This window comes from Lutra lutra, chromosome 17, assembly GCF_902655055.1.
Source record: "Lutra lutra chromosome 17, mLutLut1.2, whole genome shotgun sequence".
Classification (NCBI taxonomy): Eukaryota; Metazoa; Chordata; class Mammalia; order Carnivora; family Mustelidae; genus Lutra; species Lutra lutra.
Window position 1 is genome coordinate 58,933,389 of NC_062294.1, and position 22,004 is coordinate 58,955,392.

Below are 22,004 nucleotides of genomic sequence, written 5' to 3' on the forward strand. Positions count from 1 at the left end.
CCATTCTCTAGTCTGTTTTCTCTTTGTTGCTTAGAGGGAGTTAGTTCCATTGATCTCTCTCTGAGCTCACTGAGTCTTTTCTCTCTCGTAGCTAATCTATTGAGCTCACCCAGCGAGTTTTCATTTTGGTTTTTGAATTTTTCAGTTGTGTAGCGTCAAAGGAGAAAGATGTCCATCCTCTTCAAGGCTCACTCTTCCTCTTTGTGGTTGGACACGTGTCTCCAATCCCTGACTTGTCTAAGACGTCTGTTATACCCCCCTACTCTTTGGTCTGTAACTTCTCTTAAGCCCCTTCTAGCCGCCTCATCCGCACCTGTGTTCAGGTCTAGTCTCACCCCCAGGCACCTTCTGTCCCACATGCCCAGTGAGCTCTGCCCTGCTCTTTCCTCTCGTGGACACACCCTGTGTCACTGTTCCATCCACTGTCTGTCGCCACCCCCTCATGTCCCTTCACCCCGCCGACAACTAAACAGTGGTCTCCAGCACCGTCACCTGACTTAAGCAAGTCTCCCAGAGTTCCCTCTTGTCCTCCCACCCTTCTCCACCACGCCCTCCCCCCACAGGCTGTGATGGCACCTTTTTCCTGCTGCCCACCTCTTTGACTTGAAGGCACTTTCCTGGCTTCTGTGAGCTCCTGCCCTGCTCCTTCAGAGGAACTCTGTCTTCCATCCGTTAAACAGTGGTGCTTCTCAGTCCGTCTGTCGCCCTTGCTTTCTGACTTGGGAGGGGTTCCGTGAGTGAGTGAATCCCCTCCTCGAGGTATTTGACGCTCAGTGATCTGCAGAGTTCTCCAAGTCCTTGTCTCCAGGTTGAATGTTTCTGTCTGGCCATCCTTGCACACCTGGGCAGTAATCATATACACGGAGCCTGTCTGTGTGTGCCGTGTGGTCACGGGCATTCCCACGAGGAGGCAGTGGGCCAGCAGGTGGTGGGCCAGCACGAGAGCAGGCAGACATGGTACATTACTATGTTTCTGTCATTGTTTTGAATGTTTTCCACACATCAGCTTTTCATCTTTGCAATAACTCTATGTGGTAGGTCATGTTATCCCTGTTTTATAGATCAGAAAACTGATCTGTTCAGAGGAACAGAAAGGCTAAGGGATTTACCCAGAGTTGTACATTTAACCAAGTATGAGACTAGGGATTTGAGGCCAGTTAGGGCAGCTGCAGGATTCATGTCCATGTCCTTTCCTATGTTCCTTCTCATAGGATAAGTCTTGGTTTTCCTTGTCACCATCATTTTTTATTAAAGTGGATCAAATTATGGTCATTGAACTATAATCCCCTTTTGTCTTTGTACACCTTAGCCATTCCTTTAGGTTGAGTGAGATAAACCAAACTTAACTTTTCAATGGCTGCATAGTCTATTATAATGTTGTAGAAATTTATAGAGAATCTCTGGGTTTCACGTGGTAGGAGGTAGAAGAGGACTACGGGAGGCATTTGGTTTTACATGTCGTGTTTGAGGTGCCTGAGAAATATCTCCGTGAATCCGCTGTGTTCTGTCTGTTGCCCGAGCTGGATACTTTGCCACCATTTCTCTTCCGTCTTCCCCGCATCCAGCCAGTGTCTCGTTCTGTTGTCTTTAGCTTTTTATTTTCCTCCGTAGATACTTGGTGTATGTGTGTCTTAGTAAAGGGCCATACACAGCAGTGTATTTTTATTACTATGTCCAGGCCCCTCGCAGAGTGTTCACGCAACGCTGTGTATGTAGTTGGCACAGCATGTGGCATGTGTTAACCCCAGAGAGAAACCACAGCAGCATTTATGGCCAGATCTCTAAGACTTGCAAAGCCATCGTGAATGGTGGTGGAGGCACGGGGTATAGCTCGGCGGTGGAGCATTTGACTGAGTAATGAGTGGCGTGTGTTGCAAGTCCTCAAGACTACCGCAGGGTGAGTGATGCGGTAGGAAGACTCCGAGGACGCCGCGTGCGCAGCAGCTGTGACTGAGTTATTACAGCGGACGGGATCAGAGCAAAGTCAGCCAAGCGAGGAGGTGGAAGTACGGAGTTCCTCGGGAGTTCTGAGTGCTCAGGTTCCATCAACGAGTCGGGACAGCGTCTGTGCAATGTCTACGAGGGAAGCACATTCGAAACTCCATGCCATGGGGCGCTGGGCTGGCTCAGTTAGCTAAGCCTCTACCTTCGGCTCAGGTCATGACCCCCAAGTCCCGGGATCGAGCCCTGCGTCGGCCTCCCTGCTCAGCAGAGTCTCCTTCTCGCTCTCTCTCTGCTCTTCACCCTGCTTGAGTCTGCTTCCTCCTCTGCCCCTTACCCAGCTTGTGCTCGCTCTCAAATAAATAAACTCTCGAAGGAAGGAAGGAAAGAAAAACTCCATACCCAGGGTTTTTATTGGGCACTATTTCTCTAAAATATAATCAAAACTTTAGACCTCCAGAAGGATAGCAGGCCACCAGCATAAGCCACGTGGTTGACACAAACAATAGGCACACCGAGCCATTTGTCATTTCTGGGGACTATGGGAAACCTCCTGAAACATAAGGTCCCAATTCCAGCCAAAGGCAGACTTTGAAGCTCCAGGGATAGGAGTCGCAGGCCTGCGATGTGAGCTCTTCTTCACAGTGACTTGAATGGTACTAAAAGGTTGAGTCAACAGCCTGCTGCAGTGACAAAGTCCTAGCTTTGAGGCGACAGCTTACATACATGTGACCATGGTAACTAAATCAGTGCAGCCACAGATACTCTTCCACCATAGACTTGAACTTAATGGGGACAAAGTGCGAGACTGCGGAGCCAGGCTCTTGCCTCTCTTTATATAGATGGAGCTGCAGGTGATTTGATTTGCAAATATTCCCTCTTTTACCTTTATTTCCACAAAGACAAAATGGCCAGGTCGATGCTATTTTTACATCTCACTTATGTCCGTGATTTCTCATTTACTCTGTTCCCGCTGTTGAAACATGTAGCCTTTGGCTCCAAAAGAAGAAAATTAAATATGTGGCCATAATAATTTCTGCATCATTAAATGTGCATAACTTGAGATGAAATAATGTGTTGGGCATGGTCAGGTTGACGGATCCGTCAGAGGGGGTGACTGGGAGGGAGTGGGAGCGTTGGGCTCCAGCTGGGAGGGCCTCCTACAGAGACCAGATGCTGGAGGCCTGGGGGAGTCTGGCCCCTGGGAGTAGACGCAGCTCCATCCGCGCTCACCCCCCGGCCCACAGACGGCCTTTCCTATCGCAGTCCTAGATGCGGGGCTGCCTCTGGAAGGCTCAGTGATGTTTCCTCGGGTCTGGAGAGTTAACGGCCTGTCAGTTGCGTGCTCACAGGAGCTCACACGTGTCACGAGTGAACGGTCTGAGCTTGGTTGTAAATGGGCAACTGGCTTTTGCCCTCCTCGGAGCAGTGCAGAGTCAAGAGCATGGGCCCTCGAGTCAGACTGCCGGGATCTACTTGCTGGCCTTGTTCCTAGCTGCTGGGGGCTTTTTAAAAGTCCCCGTTCAGGGACGCCTGGGTGGCTCAGTTGGTTAAGCAGCTGCCTTCGGCTCAGGTCATGATCCCAGCGTCCTGGGATCGAGTCCCACATCGGGCTCCTTGCTTGGCGGGGAGCCTGCTTCTCTCTCTGCCTCTGCCTGCCACTCTGTCTGCCTGTGCTCGCTCGCTCTCCTCTCTCTCTGACAAATAAATAAAAATCTTTAAAAAAAAAAAAAAAGTCCCCGTTCAAGGGTGCCTGGGTGGCTCAGTGGGTTAAAGCCTCTGCCTTCCGCTCGGGTCATGATCCCAGGGTCCTGGGATCGAGCCCTGCATTGGGCTCTCTGCTCAGTGGGGAGTCGGCTTCCCCCTCTCTCTCTGCCTGCCTCTCTACTTGTGATCTCTGTCTGTCAAACAAATAAATAAAATCCTTTTAAAAATAAAAAAAATAAAAGTCCCTGTTCATTCTGCTTCTCTCAATCTCCACGTCTAGCAGCCGTTGTCATGGTTGTTTTCCCATGTGGGACCTTGCTGCTGTGCAATCCACTGCCCCCTCCCGGGTCCAGCCAGGCATCATCCCGCACCTCTGTTTACCTTCCGCTCTTCTCCTCCAGTCCATTCTCCACACTGAGCCAGAGATGCGGCTCCAACCTGGTCATGGAGGGCTCACCCCCGCCCCGCCCCCTTCCCCTTCCCCTTTTTGGGATAAAAATCAAATGCTTAACATGGCCCATCCCTGGGGCCCTACCTGGTGTGGGATGTGCCTAATTTGCTACCTTTTGTCTTGCACAACTCTGGTCTCTCTTCACTTCCCATTTCCCTCACTTTCCCACCTGCTATGGCCTCTTCCGTCCCCACGCTGCCCGGGCTGCCCGGTTAGCGCGCGCTCAGCCCTCCCCTCTCATCTCAGATGGCACTTCCTCAGGGAACCTTTACCCGCACACCCGTCTAGGTCATGACCGTGTGCGCATGTGGTTCTTTGCTCCCGAACCACCTTCCTGCTTGGTGGTTTGCCAGGAGGATTCCCTCGACTCAGAACTGCTGCTGTACTCCCAGTCACTGTCCGTGACAGCACAAGGACACAGGTCAAGGTCCCCAAAGGAAAAAGGCACACAGAGTAAAGAAACTAAGCCCAAGCTTCCAGGCGTTCCCTCCCAGTGCAGTCGTACAGGCTCTCGCTTGAGTCTTTCGGCAAACATGTGGGATGACATGTTCTAGTATCGCCAAAGAGGGAAAGTCACCACGCTTCAGTGCCCAGGGTTTCTTTCTGAGGCACACGGTGCCTTGGTGACTGCCCGTGGATACTCGGTGGGACCGCAGGAGGCGAAGATACAGTGTGGCTCAGAGGCTCGGGCGTACAAAACCCTCCATTCCCTGTGAGCCACAGTGTTAGCTTAAGTGACCCGGTCAGCCTGAAGCGCGGGCCCTGCAGATACAGGCCTGAAGTCCCTCCGACCGGGCCATGTTCAAGGACTCAGGCTGTCTTCTCAGAGCTGGTCAGGGGCCAGTCCTTTGCGATCCGTAGCATTTGAGTAGCGGAGGCTGCTCCGGGAACACTTTCCTGCACAGTCCCCCGGGCTGGCCCTTGGCTTGGGCTCTGGGACAGCAGACAGTGATATTTGCCTGAGCATCTCTATGTAGTAAAGCATTTCCGTGAGGACACACTGTAGTATCGTCGGAAATCTGCTCACCATGTGAAGGAGGCCGCGCGGGGTGTGAGTCGATTGAATAACAATGCCTACTGTGAGACCATTATATTCGTGTCCGTGCTTCTGCACTGGTTTGATAAGTTGTCCCTTCTGGTCAGCTGTTCACACTTTGTGATAACCCACCTCCCGTCACTACCTTCTTTTCACTCAGTCCTCACCCATCTGGAATGCAGTCAGAATTTTCTAACAGACCTTCCCCCTCTCATGCCCCTTCCATAATCTAAATTCCATCAAGCACCCAGAGTCATCTTTTTGAAACCCGAATCAAGTGACATCACCAATTTACTTAAAACTTTGCTGTAGCTACTACCCATGTCACAGTGTATTCACTGATTTTTCTTATCTATTCTTGGTGCTCAATTTTTGGGGCTTCTCCGCAGGGAGGCTACCTTTTCCTGGGAACAGTTCTCAGAGATAGCCAACTACTGACAGGGACTTGCCTTTCACACGCGAATTAGACAATCCAAAGACCCTCATGGGAACCACCCCCTTCTTCCAGGCTCTTCCATTGTAGGAGACAATATTCTGTGCTGATCATCCAGGTCCTGGTATCAGACAGACAGGGACACCCCCTCTCTCTTACAGCCTGCCAGTAGTATTCAAAATAGCCAATCCCAAGCTGTCTCCCGCGCCCTGCCTCGCCTTTCCTGTGTTAAATACAAAAGTTCTGGACCACTTTTTTGTCCTCCACTTTTGCCTCCTGACCCATCCTGGTCATCACATGGCCCTCCCTTGTGTGCCCTGCATGTTGAGCCTAAGGGTCTGTAAGAATAAACTTCTCCCTTCATGGTAATCCTCTCCCTCCTCAACATCTGTGCGCAGATAATGAGTCACCGAGCTGCTATCTAAGGGAACAGTGTTTCACCCAGAAAACAGCCAGGACAGGAACCATGTGCGAGAGCACTGGGTGCCTCAAGAAGGGCACAAAGGGTAGCATGGCCAGAGCTGCGTCTGCAGGGGTTCACATGGGACAAGGTGAATCAGAGAGAGAAATGGAGACCTTGCGTCTGCCTTGTAGGCCATCAACAGGAGCTTGAAACGTTTCCTGTATGCTCTAAAATGTACCCCGGGGAAACAAATAAAATGTACCCAGGAATTGGTTGATCTGCTGTGACTCATTAGAGTTGTCCCAGCCATGTTACTTAGTACTGCGGAACTGCTTCCATTCTGCTCTCCCACTATTTCTCATCTGCTCTGATTTTCCCATCTCCACAGCACTCCCTCCTTTCAACCTATATTGCTTAGGGTTTTCATTGTTGTTGTTTTTCAGTCATTGGTGGTTAGGATGAAAGGTGTTCTAGAGCAGGGATGTCCTTTCTTGGTATGTGTATGTCCCCATTGTTGATTGCAGTTCTTCTCAGTCGGCGCTCAGTAAATACTGAATTGACCAAATAAATATCTGCAAATAGATTTTTAAATCATTATGAGTGATAAGAGAGAAATAGAAGAGTGATATTGGGGTGGAGGGCTACTTTAAAACTGAGAGATACAGGGAGACCTCCATGACGAGGGAATGGTTGACGTGAGTCCATCACCCCGGACCACTTGTCTACAGTTTGGGTATGAATGACTCAACACTATATCCTTCACAGCACCTTGCAAAGTGCCCTCCTTAAGCTGTTCTAGGAGACATTTGTAGCGTGAATATAACGTGGAGGCTACTAAATGCTCCCATTGCTAGGACTGCTGGTTGTTGATCTCCTCGTGCCCTGTCTCTGCCCCCCCCCCAAAAACTAGCATGTGATTCCATGGGGAGCTACAGTCCCTGGGTGACAGTCATTGTTTGGGATTAGGATATGTGTGTGCTTCTGGTTCCATGAGAGCAAGAGAGATTCTACAAGGAATGGAAGGAAGAGCTGACTGGAGCTGACATCTCTTAAGAGGGTGATTCCCCCCAAGTGACACAGGCTGAACACGAAGCAGACTGATTACAGAATTCCAGGGTCATGACCCATTGAATGCATTCCTGGCCAGAGAGGATTTGGGAGTTGGTGAGTTTTTCCACCTACAGAGAACTAAAGATACCATTCCTGGGTTTTGAGGAGAGAGTTCCAGAATTACATTGCTTTCAGCAAAGTTCTGGGGCAAATTGCTCCACAGCCTGAACCAAAAGTATTCAAGCTCCTTGCGTTCCTATGGTGTTTGATATTTGTTCTTCCCTAGGTAAGGTACTCCCAAGTTTGTCTTCCCAGGTTTTCTGCCTCCCCCAAGCAAAATAACTGAGCCAGTGCTCTTGACCTGGGAGTGGTGACAATGGCCCACTTCTGACACCCCCATTTTGGGAGCTGAAGGATCAGTGGGGTGGGTGGAAAGTAGCTTCAAGTCTTTTCAGCTGCTCTCTCCTAGTATGGAAATACTTCCTCTCAGCTGGGGTGAAAATGATAGCGTACCACTATTCTGTAATCAATCTGCTTCATGTTCAGCCTGAGTCACTTGGGGGGGGGAATCACCCTCTTAAGAGATGTCAGCTCAAGTCAGCTCTTCCTTCCATTCCTTGTAGAATCTCTCTTGTTCTCATGGAACCAGCATGGTGCCCAAGGTGGGTCTCCAACCCAGAGGTGCTGACTGGGTGGAGAAAGAGACCTCTGGGACCACACTGGCCAGGAATTTAACCTTAGCAACAACTTGCTGGGAGTAGGATGAACAACGCAGACCTTCTGCCCCTCCTGGGAAGGTAACTCTCCCACTGGGAGTTGGGAGTGAGGGACCCCTGTGCTCTCATCTGCACCACCGCACAGTAGATTTTCTCTCTCACTGATGGGAATGTTGAAGGAGAATGAAAAGTCTTTCAGTTCAAATACCAAAGACTTCCACTGTTTTTACAAAATTATAGATCATCTTGAATAAATGTTCATTTGTTGTGTATCCTTAGGAACATTTCCACAGACATTAAATTTTGTTTGTTTTGTTTGCTTGTCTCATGACCTTCTTCACCAGTTTCACTAGGGAATGAGTCCACATAACTACTCATCTTGTCAAGCTAGACGTCCCTCCTTGCTCTTTTTACATTTTTTGATTTTTAAACAATTTTAGATTTAGTGTAACGTGGCAGATTTAGTGTAACGTGGCAAATATAGAGTTCCCATGTAACTTCCACACACTTTCAACTCATGTTACTATTTCACAGATATGTGTTATATTCGTCAAAGCAAAGAAATTAACATTGATACAATACTGTTTACCTTACAAACGATATGGATTTTACTAAATTTTTTCCCCACTATCGTCCTTGTGTTGCAGGATCCCATTCCAGGCCATCAAGTTGCATTTAATCATTTTATCTGTTTAGTTTTCTCTCATCTCTAACAGTTGTTCTGTTATCCTTGTTTTTCATGATCCAAACACTTTTTTTTTTTTTAAGATTTTATTTATTTATTTGACAGGCAGAGATCACAAGTAGGCAGAGAGGCAGGCAGAGAGAGAGAGAGAGAGAGAGAGAGGAGGAAGCAGGCTCCCTGCTGAGCAGAGAGCCCGATGCGGGGCTCCATCCCAGGACCCTGAGATCATGACCTGAGCCGAAGGCAGTGGCTTAACCCACTGAGCCACCCAGGCGCCCCTCACTTGGAATTCTTTAGGAAGATTTCTTTTCTCTCCCTGTATTCATTTACATGAGAGCACTACTAATTCTTTTTTTTTTTTTAAGTGAATAAATACAAGTACTTACAAGAAATATGCGTGTTGTGATTCCCATTCATACACCCGGGGAGAAAAGAAAGCGAGGCCTACTCCTTCGTGATGTGTTCAGTAACTGCGACAGGGCAGCAGGGTCAAACGCGCACCGTTTCCACTTCTGTAGATGTGCGTGCGCTCGAGTCGTTGGAAGCTGCATTTCATTCTCTCACCTTTGTCTGAGAGGAGTTGGGGGGGGGACCCCAACTGTGACCTCTAAGACATCTGAGATACGGTCTTGTTGGAACCGCTAACGTGACTGTCGGTTTCTCGTCTGCACCTCCTCAGCGCCGGGCTGGCTCCGGCTTCGCCCCGGTCCGTTCCCGTCTCCACCTATTCTCGCCCTCGCGGAGACTCCAGGCGGCGGCGGCGGCCGACCACTCCCGCACTCCGCGTCCGCGCACGACCCCTCCGCCGGCGCTCAGACGCAGGGCGAGGTGCCGCGTGGGACAGACACTCCACAGCGCCGGGCTTCAGCCTGGGGTCACTGGCGGCCTCCCCAGCTCCGGGGCCTGCACGCCGCTCCTCCGGCTCCCGGGCCCGATCCGCGCACCAAGGCGCCGCAGCGCGTGGCGCTGGCCCACAGGAGGCCCCTCAGAGGGGCCGCGTCGGAGGGGGCTTCTGGCATCCTGGCCCCGGCGGTGCCGTCACCGCTGGAGCATCCGTCTTCCGTCCAGGGGCATCTCCGGGAGGTGAGGCGCACGAGGGACGTCACCAGCCGACCCAAGGGCCTGGTGACCACGCGTCTCGATCGCGGGCGGAGGTCCCCGCCGCCGAGCCTCGCCTTCCCCGGGCGGGACAGGGACGGCCTCGCCCCGCCCCTAGATCCCGCAGTGAGAAGCGGGTCTGAGAGGACTCTTTCGGAGAAGACACGCTCGGAAACTGCCCCACCGCGACAGTCAGCAAAGGAAAAAACCACATTACCCAGAAGGCTGTGCTCCGCGTGTCGCGCGGGCGCTGGGCCATTGACTGCCCAGGACAGAGGCATTTCCTGCGGTCCGCTCCGGCGGGGCGGGGCTCCCGGTCCCATGAGGAGGACGTCATCCGCCTGCGCCGGGCTGGTCTTACCCCGGCTGTGGGGTTTTGAACAGGGACTTGGAAAGGCAGGGCACCTTTCCGAGGCCGGAGCGGAGACGGTGGTGTGGACCGTAGGTCCCTCCTCGTGTCTTTGTGTGAGCCTGACACCCGTCCCTCGTCCTCCGTAACGGGGTGTCACGTGAGCGCCTGCGGGGCGCGGGGCGCGCTCTCCGCAGCCCTGGCGCAACGCTGAGGGCCTGGGGCGCGTTTCACACTAGAGAAACTGAGGCTCGGAGTGCGACAGTCAGCCGAGGTCACCCCGCTCTGGGCAGCGAAAAGGTGGCAGCCCCTCGGCCGCTGCCCCCCGGGCCCTGTTCTGTGCACAGGGTCCCATGATGGCGGCGGCGTGGACAGACCCCGTGTGGGTGAGTGGACGATGCTCTTAGCATTGCTGCCCCTCTGCTGCGGCGGCTCCTGGGCGCCTGCAGGCCAAGGATGCCCTTCGGTTTCATTTTCTCCTTGTCGTTTGTTGACAGCAAGTGGCTGGCGTGTCCCTTGATCCGTAGTGCTGCAGCTGTGGCGGATCTCGGGCGGTGCTCAGTCTAGGCACGAAGGATGAGAAGTGCTGGCTTCCAAGGGCTCCCTCGCTTACTAATCCCGCCCTCTGCCATGACCTGCAGGGGCCTACCCGTGCCCCCGCCGACCTCCTCTGGCCTTTCGGGCTGTACCAGCCTGACCATGCTAGGTTCTCCTTCACCACCAGCCTTTGTCCCTGCACTGGCCTTTGCCTGGGATACTCCCCCTGTGACGTTTCAGGGCCTCCCTCTCACATCCTCTGGCCTCTGCTCAGATGTCACTCGCTTGGAGAGAATGTTCATAGCAGTTCAGCCGAAATGGGCCCTTCCCTGCTTGCCCATCATCCGGCATTGTTGTGTAGGGTGCCTGGCAAAATTAAACAAGGGACTGTGGTTGAATTTGTCTAGGATGTGGTGGGAGCAAAGCGAGACCAGTAACAGGAGATGCGCGATAGCTGACCTCCACTCGTTCTTGCTGTGGGCTGACAGCATAACCTATCACCTCACTTAATCCTCGGCTCCTCTGAGTTGAGTTGTGTTGTTATCTCTGTTTTGCACAAGAACACCTTGAGGCTCAGAGGTTTAGTGCTCCAACTCACTGCAGCTCTTAAGTAGCAGAAACAACCAGTGTGTTGACCACCCCAGCCTGCATTTTTACTCTTTTCTCTACAAAAAGCAGACAGGGATACCTGGAGGTGACACCTGAAGTCAACTTTGTAAGCCAAGCAGGCTTCCGTACAGGCCTTGGGCATGACGTGGGGATATGGCATTTTAGCAAGTGGAAATGTGTGGACACAAAGGGTAGATTGGTTGTTTAAGGCGTCCCCAGGGTTCCGGTGTGATTTCCATGGCTCCTCTATCCCTGTCTGCTGAGACATAACCCTGGGAGGGCCAGACTGTGGGTCATGTGCTGGATGTTCCATCATACTCTCACCCGTGACAGACACTGTGACAAATCAAAGGCTCTTGTCATGGCCAAAGCCCGCATTGTCCTCAGTAACTTCTATTTTCTGGGCCTGAAGTATTTTCTCCTCGGCAATATGTGCTGTTGAAACTCAGGTGGTTGGGGTGGGGGGTTTAAGTTCCTTCACAGTTGCCAAAGCCAGAGGGTGAGGGGAAGACTCATGTAGGAAAAAGAAACAGTGACTCATTGTGGATTCTCCTTGGTAGTCTCTGAGGAGCAGAAGGCAGTGGGACCCGATCCAGGCCCTGCCACTTCCCAGGCAGGTTCCACCACCTCAGGTGATGGTCCTGTGAGGTGGGTGACGAGCTGCGCCTCTGCCCATGTCCGCAGAATTATGTTCAATGATGGCTGAAACGAATGTGGCTGGGAAATTTATATGAAGTTCCCCACATCTTCATTGACTCCTTTACTAATGGAGGAGTGTCAGGATTATGCCATTAGACCCTAGACCAGAGGGACCAGAGGGATCTCAGTTCAGAGCCTGCCTCTCCTCATACCACATGTGAACTGTGGATGAACTACTGAAGCCCCCTGGACCTCAGGGCCCTGACTAGCAGGAACGTGGTAATGATACTGACTTCACAGGCTGTGGCTAGTCACCCCAGTGTTTCTTTTACAAAGATTTTTTCTTTAACTCTCATACTCTTACTGCTGGGTGAGATTTACTGTATTAATCCAGAAATTGAGGCTCAGAGAAATGACATAAGGCTCCTAAGTTCACATGCAGGCAAGTGTTGATTCTAAGACGTGGGATTCAAACCTCAGGATTATGGCTTCAGAGCTGGGGACATTCACATTAGCAGGACAGGAAGCGCATCGGCACGAGTCAGGCGCACAGTGAAGATCGGTGAGTCTGGGCTGCTCTTGCTGTAATTGTTATTGGTGCTGTTTTCGTTATCTTTTTTACTCTCTCCCATCCCTGTGGCGTCTTAAAGCCCTTACCACTCTGTGCCTCACAGTCCACATGGGAAGGTCCCGACCTCACGCCGTTCTCCACTGGCTCCCACGCAGGAGGTGCTGTCCCTCATGCTGCTGTAATCAGGGCAAAACAGCATCTCTGCCTCCTTGAGTTCCGCACAGAGCTCAGCCCTCAGGGGGTGTTTGGTCACTCTGTTCCCTTTCCATCGAGAGAAATGGGCTGTGATTCCCATCAGCAGCCCCAAGACCAACACACTGCCTCTGTTTGACTTTTCAGATGCCTGTGACCTTCGATGATGTGGCGGTGACTTTTACCCGGGAGGAGTGGAGACAGCTGGACCCGGCCCAGAGGACCCTGTACCAGGAAGTGATGCTGGAGACGTGTGGGCTCCTGGTCTCTCTGGGTAAGGCCTCCCTAACTCTGTGGTGTGGGAGACCTGTCACCTCCTTCACTCTGCTCTCTGGCTGCAGCCCTGCTGCTTGAGAAGGTCTCTATAGCCCTCCCGTCCTCTCCATTTCAGTCATTTTCTAGACTCCTGTCTTCCTGCCTGCTCTGCTATGTCTCAGGGAGGGTTAAGCAAGAAACATAGTTTACTTTTGGTCACAGCCAAAGGAGAAGGGTGCGTTGGGAGGAAATGGGGTTGTCTCACAAAGCCTAAAGGCAGGGATTCCATCTGGGCCCCTTGAGGGACTGCTACAGGAACTTAGAGAAACACAATTAATCCCTGCTTTGGGGGCTTTTGCCCCTGGCTTCTCTGTGGGTCTGCTTGCGCTTTTGTCTTTTTACAGTGACTTTTTTCTGCCACGACTGTTTCGCAACAGGAAGTGCCTGCCCAGTCCTTGCCATGTGAGGCCCCTTGTTCCTGTCTCTACTCGCCGATACTGTTTCTTTTCACTCCGTTAATTCTCCCAACATGCCATCCTTGGCAAATAAGGAAAATAGGGCCACTGCAGCAAGTCCCTCGTAAAGCTTAATCTCTTCACTTTAAAAGACACATCTTCGGGGCGCCTGGGTGGCTCAGTGGGTTAAGCCGCTGCCTTCGGCTCAGGTCATGATCTCAGGGTCCTGGGATCGAGTCCCACGTCGGGCTCTCTGCTCAGCAGGGAGCCTGCTTCCCTCTCTCTCTCTGCCTGCCTCTCTGTCTGCTTGTGATCTCTGTCTGTCAGATAAATAAATAAAATCTTAGAAAAAAAAAAAAGACACATCTTCATTGTGAAAAGCTCTCCTCTGCATTTTTTGGTGGTTTCTTTTGTGAAATGTTGGCTGGAATAGATGATATTTTATATTTATGCATGTGTCTCTCTTTGACTAAATTACTGTGTGCAAATTTTTTGTTCTTGGTGGTTCATGAAATGGCATCTAGCATCACGAAGTCTGCCTCTCCCCCTGAGCCCCCTTTCTTGAGGATTGACTCCTCCTGCTCACATCTCCCTCCCCTTCTCACTGCTTTAGCCTTCTTGGACTCAGGTTGCCTGCCCCACAGGAGTGTTTACTGTTTCCTTTTTACTCTAGTGCATAGGAGACCAGGGTCTCTTGCTTCTCCATATACACTTGAGAATCCGTTTGTTAATATCCACAAAGTGACTTGCTGGGATTTTGACGGTATTGCATTAACTCAAGATCAAATTTGGAGGAACTGACATCTTGACAATATTGAGTCTTCCTATCCATGAACATGAAATTTTCCATTTATTCTTTGATTTTGTTAAGTGGAGTTTTGTAGCTTTCCTCATACAGATTCTATATATATTTTGTTAGATTTATACCTAAGTATTTCATTTGGGGAGTACTAATGTAAACGGTATTTAATTTAATTTAATTTATACTTTTAAGATTTTACTTATCTGACACAGAGAGAGAAACAGTGAGAGAAGGAGGACATGCAGGGGCAGTGGAAGGAGGAGAAGCAGGCTTCCCACTGAGTAGGAAGAGGGAGAAGCAGGCTCCCAGCTGAGCATTGAGCTCCATGCGGGGCTCAATCCCAGGACCCTGGGATCATGACCTGAGCTGAAGGTAGATGCTTAACCATTTGAGCCATCCAGGCACCCTCTCTGTTCTATTTCTGATATTAGTAATTTGTGTCTTTTCTTATTTTTTCTTTGTTAGCCTGGCTAGAAGGTTATCAATTTTATTGATCTTTTTAGAGAGCCAAATTTTGGTTTTGTTGATTTTTTCTATTTTCTGTTTTCAATTTCATTGATTCCTGCTCTAATTCTTATTTCTTTTGTAGTGTTTATTTTGCATTTAATTTACTCTCTAGTTGCCTAAGGTGGAAATTTATATAACTAACTTCAGATCTTTCTTTTAAAAAAATATGTATCCTATTCTAAATTTCCTGCGAAGCATTGCTTTGCTCCATCCCACAAATTTCACTAGGTTTTATTTTTGGTTTTTTAGTTAGTTTGTTTAAAGATTATTTATTTATTCATTTTTAGTAAACTGTACACCCAGCGTGAGACTCAAACTCATGACCCCAGGATTAAGAGTCATATGCTCTTCCAATTGAGCTAGACAGGTGCCCCATATTTTTGTTTTCATTTAGTTCAAAATATTTTTTACTTTCTTGAGATTGCTTCTTAGACCTGTATGTTATTTAAAAGTGTGTTTAATCTTTACCTATTTGGTGATTTTCCAATTATATTTCTGTTATTAATTTCTAGTTAATTACTCTATGGTCTGAGGGCAGACATTTTATGGTTTCTATTCTTTTTTTTTCCTTTCTCTCAATCATTAATGTTTAATTTCAAATCATGGGTTCGCTCATTTCTATTTAAGTTTTGTTTTTTGCCTCCGGATTTTTCCCCTGTTTTTTTAATGATTTCTGTTCTTTTTAAAATTTATTAAAGTGTGTTTTTATGGCTCAGAATATAATCTGTCATGGGAATGTTCCATGTGAGTTTGAGAAGAATGTGTATCTGTTTTTGGATGTAGTCTGCAGATGTCAGTTATAGCCAGTTAATTGATGGTGTTGATCCCAGGACCCTGAGTTCACCTATGTCATTACTAGCTTTCTGCCTTTCGGATCTGTACATTGCTCCTAGAGGAATAGTGTGATCTCCAACTTTGATGGTGGATTCATCTATTTCTTCTTGTCATTCTATCAATTTTTGCCTCGTGTAGTTTGACACTGTGTTGCCAGACACATATGGATTAAGGATTTTTCTGTCTTCTTTGCAAATTAACCTATTTATCATTATGTAATGCCTTCTTTATCCCTGGTAACTTTCCTTGCTTTGAAGTCTTTTCTGTCTGAAATTAACATAGATATGCTTGCTTTCTTTTGACTAGTATTAGCATATTTTATTAACATATTAGTGTATTTTTTATTTATTATTTATTTGACAGGCAGCGATCACAAGTAGGCAGAGAGGCAGGCAGAGAGAGAGAGGAGGAAGCAGGCTCCCCGCTGAGCAGAGAGCCCGATGCAGGGCTTGATCCCAGAACCCTGGGATCATGACCTGAGCTGAAGGCGGAGGCTTTAATCCACTGAGCCACCCAGGCGCCCCTTAGTGTATTTTTCTACATTCATTTATTTTCAACACGTTTGTGTCTTTATATTTACAGTGGGTTTCTTATAGACAATCTATAGTTGGGTTTTGTTTTGGTTTTGTCTTTGTTTTCAAGATTTATTCATTTATTGGAGTGGCTGGGTGGCTCCGTTGTTAAGCGTCTGTCTTCAGCTCAGGTCATGATCCCAGGGTCCTGAGATCAAACCCCTCATTGGGCTCCCTGCTCTTTGGGAAGTCTCCTTCTCCCGCTCCCACTCCCCCTGTTTCTGTTTCCTCTCTGTTGTCTCTTTCTTTGTCAAATAAATAAAATCTTTTTAAAAAAGAGAAAGATTTATTCATTTATTTTACAGAGAGGGAAAGCACAGTGGGAGGGGCAGAGGGAGAGGGAGAGAGAACTTCAAGCAGAGTCTGCACTGAGCGCGTGGAACCTGACACGGGGCTCAGTCTCACGACCCTGAGATCATGACCTGAGCTGAAACCAACAGTCAGACACTTAACTGTGCCACCCAGGCACTCCTGGGTCTTGTTTTTTGATCCACTCTGACAATCTGTGTCTTATAATGGAGCATTTAGAAAAACATTGATGTTCTAAGTGATGTTGATGTAATGCGATTAATATTTACCATGTTTGGGGGCGCCTGGGTGGCTCAGTGGGTTAAGCCGCTGCCTTCGGCTCAGGTCATGATCTCAGGGTCCTGGGATCGAGTCCCGCATCGGGCTCTCTGCTCGGCAGGAAGCCTGCTTCCCTCTCTCTCTCTCTGCCTGCCTCTCTGTCTGCTTGTGATCTCTCTCTGTCAAATCAATAAATAAAATCTTTAAAAAAAAAAAAATATTTACCATGTTTGTCACTGTTTCCTATTTATTGTCCTTGTTCCTGTTTTTGTCTTCCAGTCTTCCTGTCTGGAATAAACCCTTCTCTTTACTCAGAGTACCCAGCTCCTCTGCCTACCTCAGACTGTCGATAATCAGGGATGCCATTTGTGAAACGGTGGAAACCAGGGTTTTTTAACCTACCAGGTGGGGTGCCATCACTTGGGGAGTGTTTACAATCAGATGGCTAGGCTTCACCCAGAGGTTTTGTGTAAATTAGTCCACGGTGGCATTCAGGCTCACCAGGTATGGCTGAGGCACAGGGAAGCCGAGGCCCCTGACTGGGTTAATTAGGAAGCGCCTTCAGGAGATAGGTCCGAACAGTGCTGGGATTCTACATGCTGGAGATCAAAGGGATTTGGTGCTGTCGCTGGAGCCAACACTGATGTCTACAGTTTTGGGGGCCCCATAATGATGTTTTATGCGTTGGTTTCCAGGTCATACTTTGTTTGGATGGATGCGAGCAGCTTCATTCTGAGGCCTTCTCCAATTCTGAAGTCCCCGTCTAGATTGAGGGTTTCTTTCCTCTCACCACAATTTCCACAACCTTTTTCTGTCTCTTTGAACAGGCTGCCCTTTGCCCAAACCAGAGCTGATCTGCGCCTTGGATCACAGTCCAGAGTTAGGGACATTGAAGAGAGGCCTCTCCCCTAACTCCTGCCCAGGTGGGTGCCAGCAGCGGGCCCGGTCAGGGTCACAGCAGCTTGCAGACGGCACAGTGATTACTGCCTCTGGAATCTGTGGAAGTTTTATTATTGTGGCCTCTCTAGAGGCTTAGGATCCATGAGCCTTTTAACCTGTGGTCCTTGTGCCCACCCCATCCAGCCCTATCACAATCCTCAGCGCTCCTGTGGAGGTGTGGGGCCTGCTAGATTATAAGTTCGGGCTCTCAGCCCTAGCTGCTTGGGACCCACAGCAGCCTTGTGGTCCTGGAGAGGGTGCATGGTCTCACTGTGCCTTTACACATAAGCTCAGCCAGTGTAAATAGAGCCGCTCTAATAGGCATATTCCAGAATCTTGGTGGCTCAGCACATGAAAGTCCTTTTCTCACCCAGCGACTGTGGAGTCAGCGTGGAGCTGTGTGCCATGCAGTTATTCAGGGATTCTGGTACCTCCTGCCATCACGAGACTTGCATGTTCTGGCATCTTCCAGCTGGCAGAGGGGAAACGGGAGAAGAAAGGAAGGTGTCATACCCACATCCAGTCACACTGTTTCTCCTCACATTCCACCAACAAGACATCTGGCCCCACTTAAGCACCTGGGGCTGGAAAATGAGGCTGAGCTGTGTGTCCAAGGAGAGAACAGATGGTTCGGTGGGTGTAGTCTGTTGCACTCGGTCTCTTCCTGAGTCAGTGGGTTGTCTGAGGACGCACCAGATTGTGCGTGAAACTGGCTCACGCTGGCCCTGACCCACAGTGAGCGAATGGCTCAGGAAAAGTGAGCTGTTGGTGTTATTCACGTCGTAATATTAACCCTCATGCGTAACGATAGTACCTCAAACTTCCTTCTGCATCACCAGGAAGCAAGCTCTACCCTGCATTCCACCCTTTTTCGCCTTCTCCATCCACCCATCCTCCCGGTGCCAGTCAGACACTCAGACACTCCCTTGCTCCAAGTCCCCGCACCCCTCCTGTCTGCTTAACCTTCCAGCTAATGTTTGGCTTCCATTCTGCAGACCTGGGCTGCTGAGGCCCCGGGGATGTCTGGTGTGGTGACTGGCGCCTCCGCAGAGCCCAGCACTCTTGCCTCTGGTGGCCCCTTGGGCTTTCATCCCGAGTATGTGTCTGTTCGGCCCCTTGGAAGGTGTTCCTAGTCTTCACCCTCATCACCAGTCTCACATCTGTGAGTGTGGAAAAGACAGTTCGTGCCCAACATGCCTAAGAGGGAGCTCGGGATTCTGCTGCTCCTCCCGCCTCCCATGCATGTCAGAAGGCCGGCTGTGACTTCAGAAAACTCCTCAGCACCTCACCGTCACCAGCCCCTACCAGCCTCCCACGAATGACTCCCCTCCCCCGCTCCTCCCCGAGACCCATCCCGACAATCCTACGTCCAGGTTTTCAACTTTTGCCTGGGTGAGAGCTGGTCTCCCCGCATCTCTTGTGTGCCTCTCATCCGCCCCGTCTTCCCCACTGGTTCCCCCAGCCATAGATGGCTTGTTCCAGACCTTCACCACACCCCTCAGCCACTGATGTCTTCACATATTTTCATATTGAAAATAGTCTGTGTTCTTGCGTTGCTTGATCGCCAACCGTTATACATTGATCTGAATCTCTCCTGTGTGTGACTTCCCTTCCCAGAGGAGGCCTTGCCCCTGACCACGGCAAAGGACCACACTAGAGGCCACATCACACCTTGTCAGGGAATTGGCTTCTTCGCTGCTTTTCTGCTTCTTCTGTAACTTTACCCGTTCTCTGCTCAGCAGAAAAATACGCTTGGTTGTGTCACAGAAGAGGAAAGTAAATGAAAAAGGCCTATAACTCTCCAGTGTCTTCACACTGGTATCAACTCTGTTTCCCTGTATAACCCATCTTCTTGGAAGTTGTCTCACTCTTTTTTTTTTTTTTTTTTTTTTAGATTTTATTTTTTATTTATTTATTTTTAGATTTTATTTATTTATTTTTCAGAAAGAGAGAGAGAACAAGCAGGGAGATTGTCAGGCAGAGGGAGAAGCAGGCTCCTCTCTGAACGAGGAACCCAATGTGGGACTCGATCCTAGGACCTTGGGATCATGACCTGAGCCAAAGGCAGGCGTTCAACTGACTGAGGCACCCAGGTGTCCCAATATTATATTTATTTATTTGAGAGAGAGAGAAAGAGCACGAGCAGGGGGAAAGGGAGAAGCAGATTCTCTACTGAACAAGGATCCTGACATAGAGCCCGATCCTGGGACTACAGGATCGTGACCTGAGCCAAAGGCAGACGCTTAACAACTGAGCCACCCAGGTGCCCCAAGTTGCCTCATTCTTGCAAGAGATGTCTACACTTGTGGTCTCTTGTACAAAAATCTTAAGAGGTCCGCTTGATGAATCATTGTGTGTATAAACTCATATAACCACCACCTATGTTAATATTTAGTGTCTACCGTGGTCTGTGGCTTTGCTTTCTGTGGTTTCAGTTACCTGCGGTCAGTTATGGTCCAGAAGCAGAGGATTGTTCTTCTGATGTGTCATTAGAAGGTCACCAGTAGCTTAATACTGTGTCACATGCCTGTGTCATTCACCTCACTTCATCTCATCGTATAGGCATTTTATCATCTCACAGCATCACAAGAAGGGAGAGTCCCGTATAATAAAATATTTTGAGTGAGAGACCATGTTCGTGTAACTTTTATTACAGTATTTGTTTTAATTGTTCTATTTTATTATTACTTACTTTTGTTAATCTCTTATGTGCCAAATTTATAAATTAAACTTTATTATAAGTGTGTATTTATACATTTTACATATATATATATAAAATGTATAAATACACACTTATAATAAAGTTTAATTTATAAATAGTATATATAAAATAGTATATATAGGGTTGGTACTACCCACAAATTCAGGGACCCACTGGGGTCTTGAAACATCCCCCACAGATAAGGGAACTACTGTACAACATTTCCAGCACCTCGTCAGGGTCTCATGCCTTCAGTAGCCCCTTCCGCTAGGTAATCCCTTTTGAGACCATCAGCATGAATTTGTGTTGATTTGGAGCCCCACTGCATGATGTCTGTATGTCCCTCTCCTCTTGACCTTCATTATGTCTATGAGAGTCTTTTCCTATGGTCGTGTACAGTTGGAGTTTGTTCACTGTCGGTCTAGTATGACGTCTCATTGTGTGAAAAACTGCCAGTCGTTCATCCATTCCCCTCTTGGTGGGCATTCCTCTTGTTTTCAACTTAGTGCTGCTGAGAATATTCTTGTTATGTGTCTTGGTGTAGATAAGCACTAATTTCTGTTAGGAACAGATTCCGGTATGTTTCTAGTTCAGGTTGGCTTTATTGGAAAATGCCAGGCAGTGCTGGAGAGGCCGAACCCTTTCACATTCCCACCATTCACCTGTGAAAGTGGTGACATCGTTCTCTTTGTGCTTTGAGGTCCTGTGAGGGGGTTCCTCTGTACCACAGCACTGAAAATGTTCTTTATACAGTCACTGCTTTGCTCCTAATTTTCAAATACAGCAGCCAGCCATAGTAATGATGGGTAATGGCCCACAATTTCCCGAACAGTCCCCTAGGGGCTAGCAGTGTGCTGACCATTTTACAGGCATTTTCTCATTTAACCTTCAGGACAGTCTGTGAGGCAGAAACTGAAAGACGCTCAGTTTTTCAGACGAGGGATTTGAGATGGGAACAGCTAAGTAATTTGTCCAATATCAGCTCACTTGGTACAGGTAGGATTTGCACCAAGCGTTCAGCCAATGCTCTGAATCTCTGTGCTTGTGAATTCATAATTCAGCAGGCTTCTAGATTGTGTCCTGAGCATCTGATCCTCCTACAGTCTCCGCCCCTAATCTCCCAAGACCTCCCTTCTCTTCTTCTGGTGACTTTAATGTTGGCTCGGCAGGCATCTCATGGACCACTGTTTCTACTCTTCGGTACTCTTCCCGGTCAGTCCACGCATTCTGACCCTGCCAGTTTATATGCTCGCTAATTAGGTCCCAGATGCATGTTATTTGACTAACCCATAATAAAAATTTAGAGCTGACATGTAGCCATGTTTTGCGCAGCATCTGGTATCCTACTGAACATGGTTCATGTATGAACGTGGCAAATGCAGGATTTCACTTCATCCTCACAGAGTCCTACAGCACAGTCTTTATTTCTGGCTTTACTTTTTAGGAGACAAAGGTAGAGCTTACGAAATGTGAGTGCCTTGCCCGGTGCTACAGAGCTCATACTGAGTTTTTGTGGGACTTGGGCCTAGGGTTTCTGTGGTTGGAGACCATGATCTTAACCATAACATTGCTGTTACCTCTAATCCTTGCTTCGTGGACCTCAGGTACAAATTTTGATTTGTACCAAGCCAAACCTTGGCTGATGACACATTGTCATCACTGATTCACGAATGATCGTGATTAATTAATGTATTATCTAAGTTGTCTGCTCATTCATTTCTTTTTGAAAATAATACAGTTAACGTCACAGACAAGAATGAGTACAGTGCCCATGCCAACAGTCTGGTCAGCCTGGACTGCTGTAATGAGAATGCCACAGACTGGAGGATGAAACAACGTTTATTTCCCACGGTTCTGGAGGCCAGAAGTTTAAGGTCTGGTGTCTGATGAGGGCCCTCTTCCTGGTTTGCAGAGAAGAGTCTCTTCTTCCCTTCTCACTTGGCGCTGAGAAGACG

The 22,004-nt window shown here is 48.9% G+C and overlaps 1 protein-coding gene across 6 annotated transcripts in view; it reads left to right on the forward strand.

Moving 5' to 3' along the window:
- LOC125088978 (zinc finger protein 543-like) overlaps positions 1-22,004 on the forward strand; it is an 82,734-nt gene that overhangs the window by 57,664 nt on the left and 3,066 nt on the right. The window contains exons 1-4 of one of the 6 annotated variants that reach the window (XM_047710667.1): positions 9,866-10,255; positions 12,086-12,216; positions 12,565-12,691; positions 17,237-17,332. In XM_047710667.1, the coding sequence (XP_047566623.1) occupies positions 12,565-12,691; positions 17,237-17,332 (223 nt within the window). In that variant the 5' untranslated portion in view covers positions 9,866-10,255; positions 12,086-12,216. The other 5 variants (XM_047710668.1, XM_047710669.1, XM_047710664.1 and 2 more) reach the window with 5 other exon arrangements.